Here is a 12,229-nt window from a genome sequence, read left to right on the forward strand (position 1 = left end):
AGCTAAATCTTTGCTTTAAACATTTTCCCACTACATGAACCACAAAGAGTCTTTTAAAAATATTTTCATTAATTTTTAAGTACAAATATATCAAAAACCAAGGCACATATGTTCAATTCTTAAGAATTTCAAACGTAAACATGGGTAAAGTTGTGCACCATTTTAAAAAAGTCTTGGTGTACAGAATATTTTTAAGAAACAAGATTGAAATATATCTTAATTAATTTCAAAATGGCGGACAAAAACATGTAGAAATTTGAATTGTTATGTAATTTTTAATTAGTTTATTGCTAGAAACTTATTAATTTGGCTTCACAGAAAAGAATATTAGATTCAGGAATAAGTTTTTCTACTATTTTTAAAAACATTTGTAACACAACAAAATTTTAAAAGTAAAACTTGTTTGTTTTTACAAAACTTTTATTAGGGTGCATAAAATGGCCTACCTTGCCATTTAAGTATTTTGAGTTTTGGGAGTTTGATTTTTTGTCCCAAACTTAAGATTTTTAGGGCAGTCAAAATATGAGTGTATGGTTTTTTTTAAACCTGTTTTACAATTAAAAATTATCTATTTTCGTAATTTGATATGAAAATTAGTTCGGTCGTTACAAAAATAAATAAAAATACAAATTTATACACGTTTTTGGCCATTTTGAAATTGAGAGATATTTTAAAATTTATTTCTTCAAAATACTCTGTACTCAATGACTTTTAAAACTATGCACAACTTGACCCATGTTTAAGTGTGAAATTCTAGATAATTTAACCTTAACCCTTAGTTTTTGGAACAACTACACTTAAAAATTAAAAAATATTTTTTAAATGTTGATTTAGTGGGAAAATATATTAAAACAAAGACTTAGGTATAACCGAACATCCGCTTAACACACCGCACAGGTGGTCTGATACATTCTGCATATTTATATACATTTATAAATTGTTATTTTTCTAGATATACAATGTATTAGAAGAGAAAACTGCATGTTATTCTTCTGACCAAAAACCTAGCCAAAACAAAGGAATTATTTATGTTTTTATCAAACAATTAAGTAATCAATCATCCTTACTATATTTTCTTTATTATATTTAAATATTCCAAAAAACTAAAACAATTCATTTGGAGGAAGAAACTTTATTAGACAAAGTGCTTGAGTGTTAAGTGTTGTGATTATAAAAGTGAAGTGTTCCAGAAACTAATGACATCATACTGATCAAATGGGCAACCTTGGTTTATATTTAGGTCTGATAATATAAAGATTTGAAATCAAAGTAATAATAAAGCACACAAATCTGGGTATACCATAAATTAACCTCTTTACTATAACAATTATTTACATAATGAAATAACTGAAGGATAAGTAAAAGTTGTAACACAACTGATAATTAATATTATTTCGTGAAATAAGTAGTCCAATCCTTTAATCTATGTCAAATTAATAAAATAAATAGTTAAAATAGATGGTACGAGATAAATGGGGTTGACAAACATAAAACTGTTCAGAACACGGATTACACAAATCTGACTCTGATAGGATCTAAATGCAGGAGAAATCAACTAGAATAATGGGAACTAATGTGTAAAGATTGTGAGCACAATGCAGCCACAGTGAAGGTCAACTGCATGCAGCATAAACCTAGTTTAGGGACATTCCTGAAACATGACTGAAACGCGACCATGTTGTAATATACGAGAGTGCGACAGTCAGCAGATATTCTGGTTAAAAACTGTGTAATTTAAAAGAGCACTGCACACACTCTTTATTATTATTCAGACAACAATATCTTTAATATCCATTTTTACTGCTACATGATGTGATGGATGAATTAACTGAATTCTAACACTTTTACTGTTGTGAAAATCTACAACAAGAAAACAATGTAAAGCAGTAAAAAACCTAAAGACCACATTGAAGTATAAAATCATTTAACAATTTAAAAATTAAATTTGAAACACTGAGGAATGTCAACATTATTATTGTTTTTAAAAAGTGGCTATTAACAAAAGTACAATAGTTAATAATAAAATAGCTATTGATATTATAGTTGAAATATAATTTAGTTATATAGGATTATTAGCCTCGTTTAGATAGTATCAATGTGCTATATATTTGAAATAAAATTTAGTGATGTAGGATGACTAGTCTCGTTTAAATGTTGATAGAAGTGTGCCATGTATTTGAGATAAAATTTAGTATTGGATAATATTATAATTTAGTATTTAGAAATAGGATGGCTTCTCATTCAGATTCTAGCAGTGTGCTATATATTTGAAATAAAATGTTGTGATGTAGAATGACTAGTATAATTTAGATTACAGCAATGTGCCATGTACTTGAGCTAAAATTTAATGATTTAGTCTAATTTGGATTATAGCAGAGTGCGTATTTCAAATGAAATTTAGTGATGTAATATGACTACTCTAATTTAGATTATAGCAGTGTGCTGTAATCAATCTCAATCTAACTGCTAAATATCTATCTGGTGACAAATCTTGGGATAGACTCAATGGTATTGTTTCTGGGCAGTAACTGAAAGTTCACCAGGTCTACCCTGTCATTACATCAATGTTTTATTTCATTTTCTTGTCTTCAGACAACTAATTAGGATAACGGCGTTGTGATAAAAACTCATGACTATTAATACAAACTTGAACAAGGTATATTTTAACGTAAGAGCCATTGATAATTTGAAAAATAAGATTTTGGATCACATGTCTGAATAAATTATTATTATTTACGACAGCTCTTACTTCAAGAATAAGCCTCGTACATCATTATTTTGAAAAGAATTACACATATAAACGTATAGATGATCATAAAAACACTCACTGCAACATTGCCTTGGTCTTGATAGAAGGGTCATCAGGCCTGAAATGCTTAAATTGTTCCACATCTTTCTCCAGCGCCAGATATTGTTTCTGCAACACAAATTTATGTCTTAAAAACAGATACAACACACAGAGTGCATGCATGTATACTTAGAACTACCTCAACTTTTTGAAATCAAGTAGAGTACATTATTACTTATAAAAGGCTCTGGTGTCAATCTCAAAAAAACAACAGTTTCAATAGAAGAAATAACACATCTACAGAAAAATTACTTTCTTAAAAATATATAAAAAAAAAAGTAAAGTAAAGAATGTCTTATTTTACCAGGCGAAGTTAGGGCTAAGAAGCCCTCTCTAACACTTAACCTGGGGACCAACGGCTTAAAGGTGACTTCCGAACCACCACCAATGGCCGGGCAGGCGGGCCGCTTGCAAGGACAGGATCGCTCAGCGGTCACCTGTCCAAGCAGCAGCCACGCTCGGCGTTGCTTGATCTGGTTATCTTGCGATAACCGCCGTACCCACTACACTGCGCCATTGGCATATATATTAACTGATTATACAACTATTCTAAAACAAGGTAAAATGTTGGCTTCTTAAACTTTTTGCCATAAGCACCATCTACTTCTGATAAAAGAAAAACTTACAAATCACAAAATTTTGTAATCATTAAAAATATATGTATAATTCAGATACTATATATACATTCCAATAAAAAATTTTAACATACCTGATTTCTTTCTATAAATTTCTGAATTGAATAGATTAATTATTAATGCTATGGCAATGGGAAACAAATTCCTTTTTTCTTGCCATAACTACTCAAGAGAATACTGGAAGTTTTATTTGTGGCAGGAGATATAATGGAGACTCCCATGAACTCTGGTCTGTAATGTTTGTTAAATTATTATTATTGTTATTATTAGTTACAATTATTATTTGCTTCGTAACAGACCTAAATCAAATAATTCTTTAACATTTTCAAGATTATAAGTTAATTTTTATCAGAATATTTTATCAATCTTACCTTCAAGTTCAATAGCAATGGAACTGATTTGGTCATTATTATGTTTTATAGTATTATTGTAATAAACTACCTAAGACATTACCACTTATAATGATCAAATAAGGCTCTTCTATAAAGATCAAATTATAAAAACTCTTGTTTTGTACTGTATATTTATTGTCCTCTTAGTTACAATAATATTAGTTATTTATGTGCAGCCTTATAAATACAAATACCGTCTAAATAACTTTGCTGTGGCAAGAGAAGGGGCGAATCTGTCTCTACCATATGATGTGTTGAGTGACAAATGCATCTAGCCTGATTAGCAGACAATTCTGTTTGCTTCAGTTTGCTGCAGCATAATTGTTTACAATGTCTTTTGCAGTTCAAAACCCCACCAGTTATAAAGTACAATCTGTAGTTAAACTTTTGTTGACAAAATAATGAACTCATTAAAATTTTCCAACTTTAGAAGTTTATGCTGAACATATAATTATTGAAGGAGTGAGTCATGGTATACCATGTTCACAACTGTGCACTAAAGTTCATGACGAGGATCAAAATGATCGACTGCACATCTAACAATTCACAACTCCAAAGTCACAAAATGTAAATTGAATTCTTTCTGGAAATTGAATAGAGTTTACTGCTAATTGTGACCTATAATCCTACCTGGAAAGATATAAACAGTGATGAAGGGATAAGCCTACATCAAGATGCTATCTAAATGAAGATCTAAGACCCTCTATCAAAAATCATATAGTGACATAAAACACCAGACGAAGACACAGTCTAAGTATAGAGTTGCGATTGCATAGATATGCCATTTGAAGGAGGATTTTCATGTCTTTGAAAGATCCCACCTAGACAAAAAGTCAAATTTAAAGGATACCAAAGGAATTACTGTTACCTGTAGTTTGTCCCGAAGGCCAGGCAGAGTGTCACGGATGTGGTTGGTCAGTTGCTGGTTCAACACTCTCTGTAGATACGGAGTACCAAGGCGGTCAGCCAAGTGTCTGTAGGATGGGTGACTGCAAACACAAGGTTCACATTAGTAAAACTTCCGCTGTGAGATATGTAACAACTCTATATCATTATGGTGCTGATAATGACGTCACATTCGGCGTCGGGTTAACCCGTCACCAGGCCCACAGATGAGACACACATAATTTTAATAGTTCTAAGGTAAACAAAATGAAGTACACAGATTTTCTTATTGAAGTTGATTCCTTTAACACTTTTAAAAGTTATTTTTCAGGTTCTGGGAACAAAATTAGTTCATTACAAAAACGTTGGGTATACCAGTCATCAAGCCACTGAACTTAGTTTATAAGTAAAACACAAAAAATAAGACCAAGAACAAACATTTTTAAGTTAACACTGTAGGATATTTATTGTTAATGTTTATTTACGTTATGAGCTATTTACATCCCCACCTACCCCCATAAAAAGGTCCGAATTTTATTCCTTGTGGTACTTGTCAAAGCACCGCACTACACACAATGCTGGCTCTTCAGGACACTGCGAACAGAAATACATGCTTTCTTTTCTTTTCCCTTCTCTGCTGCACACTCTGCACTTTCTTCCTCTGGATTTTCCACCAGGAGTTTGAGAAATTTTTGAAATGACATGTTCAGTCAGTCGCTGTCTTTTTGCTGGAACATTAGGTATGTCGTCTTTTGGTGGAAGAAGTCGCTCAATGATACTCAACCTAAAGTCGTATAAGGGAATTTTCACTTCAGGATTTGCAAAGCAATAAAGGCGATAGGCACTGGTGACAAACATCTGCAATACGTGGACAAAAACCTTTTTATACCTGCGCAGGGACTTGTGATCACATGGGTAGTAAGATAAAAGTTGGTCACTGCGATCAACACCCTTCATTTTGGCATTGTAGTGTATTATCGGAATGGGTTTTTGTTTCATTTGTCCACGCCTGTTACTTGCCTCACCCATGTCGTTTTCAAACTCTGTTGATATATAATTGACAACACTTTTATCTTTCCACTTGCCTACCATAACCCCCTCCGCATAACGTTCTGCTTTTTCTCCCTTCTTGAGTGTAATAGTTTTCAAGTCTGGTGGTGTTTTTTTTCTGTATTTTCTGAGAGTTCCAGTGCAATAAGTATCTTTTTGCAGAATTCCCAAGCAAGTGTAGGACTATTATAATAATTATCCATATATAATAAATGCCCCTTGTTCAATTTTCCAGTCATCAAATATTTTACTACTTTTAAGGTATGACCTTTCCCTGTCAGGATTCCCTCACTCCCACTATAAAATGTAAAATTAGTAACAAGGCCATCAGGTTCAGTCAAAGCATAAATTTTTAACCCATACTTATGGTTTTTGTTTTTTATGTACTGCCTGAAGCTAAGCCTTCCACAATATCATTCCAGATATTTGCCAGGAGAGTAAACCTGCAACATTTTATTATTAAATTACTCAATAAGCAGGTTTACTTTAGACAGCTTGTCAGTGGTTTCCAGAGTATTATTATTGAAATGCAAACACCTCAAAATCAAAAGAAATCTGTCTCGACTCATTGAGTTCCTGAAGACCTTAAAATCAAAAAGATAATTAGTCTTCCAGTAATCTTTCATTCTGTTCAGTCTGATAGTACCCATGTGCAACAAGATTCCAATAAAAGTTTTAAATTCATTTACTGTCAGGCCTTTCCAATCATTTATGCGTGACTGAGGTTCCAAGTTGGGGCCAAAATATAGTTCCCTGGCATAGAAGTTGGTAAATTGTATTATATTTTCAATTAGTATGATGTCAAACAAAACTCAAAGCCAATCAACTGGCCTATTTTGTGTTGGTTTTGGCCAAAAAAGTTTGTTTTCTCTTGTAAAAGGGATATTATGAAGACCAGATGTAGTAGGAATCCATGTTGGATCAAACGTACCTTCTTCACCTGAGTCGGTGTCATATTCTTCCACGCTATCTTCGCTGCTTGAAAGTTCATTTTCACTGTCTTCTGAATTGTTACCAGAAGTTTCCGCCATATTCATGAACAAAGTACTCAAAATAATAAACAAACTTAACACTAAACACAGCACAATACAATGTAAACAATAAAGTATAGGTAATAAACTGATATCACAATGGAAGCCTAGACTGGCGCGCACAAAGAACAAAGGAGTAATATCTGAGGGCCTGACAGTGAAAATAACTTCCTCACTCGAGCCGAGCTCAGACTGAGCCAGTAACTGTGGAGGAGACAAGCGTCGGGTAAACCCGCCGCCAGGCTGCGGCAGTATATAGGCACCGCCAAATTCATCAAAACTTATGAATATAGTTTTTTTGACCTTAAGTTTGTAAATGCATTCTAATCATTAAAAAAGTAAACCTTCAACTACTTCTTGTTTTATATTTCCAGATGAACTGGTTTAAATTTGAACTGGTTTAAATTTGAACTGGTTTAAATTACCTCCATCTTGAATTCACATAGCTTTTGCTCCAATAGGAGACAAACTTTATAAAAAATTTCTTTCTTCAATGGCTGCTTCATGTTTAAAATCTTGCAACCATTTTGAAAAGGGATTAAATTCTTCAATTACTTTCAAATTGAATTTTTACATTATTTTTCAGTCAAATGTCTATTCACAAACAGTTCATAATAAAGTGATCCTTAAATACAGAGAATTTAAATGAATTAATTGTAATTGTACATTAAAACAAATGTGAGAATATGTTTATGGTTTATTCTGTGCACGTGCATCACGTAAGACTTTATCCCACAGTTGCTTCCATGTCAAAGCCTAACATCAATTTGTAGCAGTATACATTATCAGCGTGTCAATGTTCAAGCTACAAGCGGTTTTAGTTCATCTTTTACTCTAGTAACAAAAATAATCTTATGACAATCGCTTAATTGTTTAATGGTTTAATGCTATAGTTAATTGTTTAAAGTTAATTTAATTTTCCATTTTAAAAAATGGGAACGCCTCCGTCAAATATTCCCTGTTAAATAGCTGTATTTAAAAAGATACTGTTTATATGAAAGAAATCACAATTATGTGGACAAGTAAATTATAAAACAGGTATTTTGCAGGCTGGAAAAATTCATTTCCATAAATTTTATCACAATTTTATGTTATAATAAATAAAATGTTATAATATATTTTTCTGAAGCTGTCAAGTTCCTTGGTGTGCACCTTGAATCTAATTTGGGATGGGAGACACAAATTAGCTCGCTCGTCAAGAAAATCTGCAGCGGAATATTTACTCTCAGAGTCCTTTATCGCACCATCTCAATTCCGGCCTTGCTTACCGTTTACTATGCCCATGTTCATAGCCACTTGGCATATGGAACCATTCTCTGGGGAAACCATTCTACTGCTATTCGTCTACTGGTTCTTCAAAAGAGAGCATTAAGGGTAATGACAGGAGCCCCATCTAGAGCACATTGTAGACCAATCTTCAAAGTACTTGGAATTTTGACCTTGCCAGCAATGTTTGTACTTGACTGTTTAAGTTATGTCAGATGCAATATTTGAAACTTTTCAGCCTTTGAAGATATACATGAGCATAATACCAGACATAGACAGGATCTCTTCATTAATTTCATAAATACACAAGAACTCAAAAAGGTTTTGAGGTGGTATCAGAGAAGCTTTTCAATCTTTTACCTGTTTATACAAGACTGTTGTCTGTAAAGCACTTCATACAAAAGCTCAAAACATTTCTTACCAACAACCCAATTTACAGTTATTTGAAGTTTTTTTATATTATACATCTTTTTGAATAATGTACAAAAATTGGTATTTCTTTGTATGTAATTTACTGTTTACTCTAAAACTAATTTTTTACACTATCCCATATAACATGATTATCACAACTAAAGATTGTTTGACTCTTAACTCTTCACTCTCTATAAACATAATTTATAAAAAATTAATTAGTACATAATGAACCAAATTCTATTTTGTATGTAAACAATTAAACATTATTTTAAGCTGAAAATATTCTGAATAAGAACGAGACATAATTAAATGTTGGACAATCATTTCTTTAATTTTTAATCGTATATTTAACAGAAACGCAAAGTTTAATAAGGTTAGATTTTAAAACAATGTAGGATTATGATATACCATAGCAGGTTTCACTAAGGTTGCGTTAAGAAATTTCAATCGTATAATTCATTTCATGTCGATTGTCGAAATGTTCTGCTGACAGATAGTCATGTTTTCATTTCACCGGCAGACAAAAGAGAAATTGTGTCACCTACTAAGAGATAGGCTGCAAAGACACTCAGCCAAATTCAATCATTAGACATGCACCAACATAGAACTTATTATTTTTTATGTAAAAATACAAGTTTTATGCTAATTTCGAGATATCTTGCAACACATAAAATCACATTTTTGTTCATTAAATGATGTGTCATGGCAGTGTTCAAATATTGAAGTTTTAGTGAGCTAGGAATGGTAACACAACACAAGAGTGTGCTGAAATTAAATCTTGTTACCAACTTTTAACACTGAATAAATCATTTTTTCCACTTAATTGTTTTTCATTTTTACTCTATGAATAAAATTGGCCCATGATAAAAATCTCATACAGCTGTACTCAGTTTGTTTAAAACATCTATTTATTCTACTATTTTCTCATTTCCATCATGGTTATCTTAAGACTAATTTCATAAATATTCGCTAATGCTCAGCCAAATCTCATGGAGTGAAATGCACCATCATTGAACTCAGTGATGTTTATATAGAAATAAAGTTTCATATAACATTTCAAATCTATAGGCCAGTTTATTTACGACAGATCGTGTGGACAGATAGACAGATAGAAATGAATTTAAAGTCAAATTTTTGTAACCCATTCTGTTTTTTTAAAATCCCAGAAACAAAACATACTCTACTATAAATTAAAAACTGTTTACTTTTACAATTTTAACACCTTCACTGCGGTTCTATACTGAGTGAGACCAACTATACTCATTGCGACTGTGCACCGTAAGGTGTCTGCCGCTGTCGATGTGTTAATACAAAAAATGTTTAAAATAAACTATCAATGATACAGAAAATTATGCAGTACATTATTTTGAAAGTGAGGTAGGTGGAAACAAAAGAAATTGAATAATTGCAAATTAGGGAATTTTTAATTACATTGCAAAAATATTCTACAGTAAATTACTTTTGTAGCTTTATATTATTTGCCTACTTACCTAAGAAAGAACTTGCGCTCAGCGGCCAGGGCAGCCTTGATATCTTTCCGTCCTTCAATATCCTTCTGGCTACGGTTGACGACACCGATGTAGCCTCGACGCAGGGGTAGCAACTTGTTCTCCAGGATATCTCTTGCATCCGTACCCTCGTCCATCAGATCCAGCTTGGTGATTACACCGATGGTTCTTACCCCTGCCATACGACAAGCGCTTATTGTATCACAGTGTCAAGACAATCATTTTAAATTTATTGAAAAACTAAAACTTTAAACATTTGACTGTAGCAAGTCTCTGTGTTGAGTTTTAATTCACGTTCTGTAAGTTGGAAAAGCTGGATTGGAGTATCAGTTTTCCTGTATTTTAACATTTTTCGTCAAAGTATATAGTTATTTTCTTTTTTCTGATTGGTTTTAACTTTTTCTTTATATCATGGTTGCAGTAAGAATTATATTTTAACAATGAAATTTCACAATAAAATTACTTTAGACTTTATTCAAAATAGTAGTATTTAGATTTTAACGTGAACTTTTTATCCTATACGCTAGGCCAAAGTTCTTCAATATTGAAATAAATAATGAGACCCATTAAAATCCAATATAAATACTACTAATCATCCTAAGTTGTATTTATTTTTTCATGAGGAAAATAAATTATATATATATATATATATATATATATATATATATATATTAAATGATATCAATTAAATGGCCAGAAAACTCCTGGCCATAAGTAATCCAATAACACTCATGTACTCCATCATTGTTCTTTTAATAAGAAACATTTAAGTTAAGATAGTCATAAATTAGTTTCATTGACCTTCAATTCGAGTTGCACTTTGTAGGAAGTTCTTTCCCCTTTTAAAAGTTTCGACTATCACCCTAACCCATAAACCGCATTATGTTAACCCTGAGCAGAACAACTAACATGTAATTAATTTTTCTCCTTGCCCCTACCCCTTATTCACAACAATAAAAACCAATGAACTTGCAACATAACTCTATAATAAATTATCAAATAATAAAATATCAAGTAGATTATTTTTAATTTTTTATCAAAATTGAGGTCACAAACTCCCAGATTTTACATAAGATTTTATCACCTCAATTTCAAAATAAGAGTTACCACAATGTGGAATTTTTGGTGTTTGATAGCACAGTTCTGAGCCATACCTGTCGAGAATTATAGACTTGGACCAAAGGCACAGATTATACTTGTTCTACCCAGTGTTGGTTTAACAAGAACTAAATTAACTTCCTTAGTATTATTTGCTTTGCCTTGACTTAACTTGTGACTTCAGTTTTCACTCTATACGATTTTGCCACCACTTATAGAATGAAACTCAGTCTGAATTCTACAAAAATAACTTCTTAAAGTATCTCAATTCAATATCCCTAAACTGCACTTAAATTGTTTACTCTTGGACAACTCAAAATGGGGGAGTGACTTATTAAAGCACCAAAAAACAAACTATGAATAAAACAAATCCAATATAATCCCTTTTTACTAAAATAGTCCTAAAAACTTTAACTATAAAAGCTGAATTATTTAACTTCAATTTATAAATTAACTTGCACAATTAAATTAAAATTTATTACACTTCATATATTCAAGACATAAGCTAGAACTTTAATAATTTAGTCCAGCATTCCTTAACACCTGATGTAGCAACATAGGATCAGAACCCATTTTTTATATTTACACCCATATCACATCAGATTTAAAGTTATTTTTTAATTTATATTGATATTTGATGAAATGAATGTCATTTGTCTATAGTCCAGTACTGATGTAATGTTTGTTTATATATTACAAAACATATTTAGAAATTGAACACATCAGTATTTGAAGACTAGAAGAAAACATTGATCCAAGAATTGAATAAGCGCAATATGAAAGAGTTAGACCATAATAATTAGCCATGGACAACTAATGGTTCAACTCGTACTACCGGTTGGTTGACAGTGTCTGGACCCTGCAACAGCCCATTAACTTTTTGTCTCTCAGCTGTGTCAGTGGATATTGCTGTATGTGCATTCTATTAGCCAGACACATGTTGTCGTACTGCTGTAAAACAATCATGGTAGACACATGCATCTGAAAACACTTTTTAGATTAATCAGCTCCTCTTGTTCTGACCGAGATGATTTCGGACTATGCTGTTAACAACTGCATAGTGCACAACTGGTTAACCAGGTTAACTAGTTGTCAACCAACC

General features: G+C 32.0%; 1 protein-coding gene across 17 annotated transcripts in view; it reads right to left on the reverse strand.

Annotated features, from left to right (window-relative positions):
- LOC124360027 (dynamin) overlaps window positions 1-12,229 on the reverse strand; it is a 102,497-nt gene that overhangs the window by 72,427 nt on the left and 17,841 nt on the right. For all 17 annotated transcript variants that reach the window (XM_046813268.1, XM_046813267.1, XM_046813259.1 and 14 more), the window contains exons 5-7: window positions 10,012-10,204; window positions 4,744-4,864; window positions 2,829-2,917 (exon numbers count right to left, since the gene is read on the reverse strand). In XM_046813268.1, coding sequence (XP_046669224.1) covers window positions 2,829-2,917; window positions 4,744-4,864; window positions 10,012-10,204 — 403 coding nt within the window. The remainder of the gene's footprint in view (window positions 1-2,828; window positions 2,918-4,743; window positions 4,865-10,011; window positions 10,205-12,229) is intronic.

This window comes from Homalodisca vitripennis, chromosome 4 (genome assembly GCF_021130785.1).
Source record: "Homalodisca vitripennis isolate AUS2020 chromosome 4, UT_GWSS_2.1, whole genome shotgun sequence".
NCBI classification, from domain to species: domain Eukaryota; kingdom Metazoa; phylum Arthropoda; class Insecta; order Hemiptera; family Cicadellidae; genus Homalodisca; species Homalodisca vitripennis.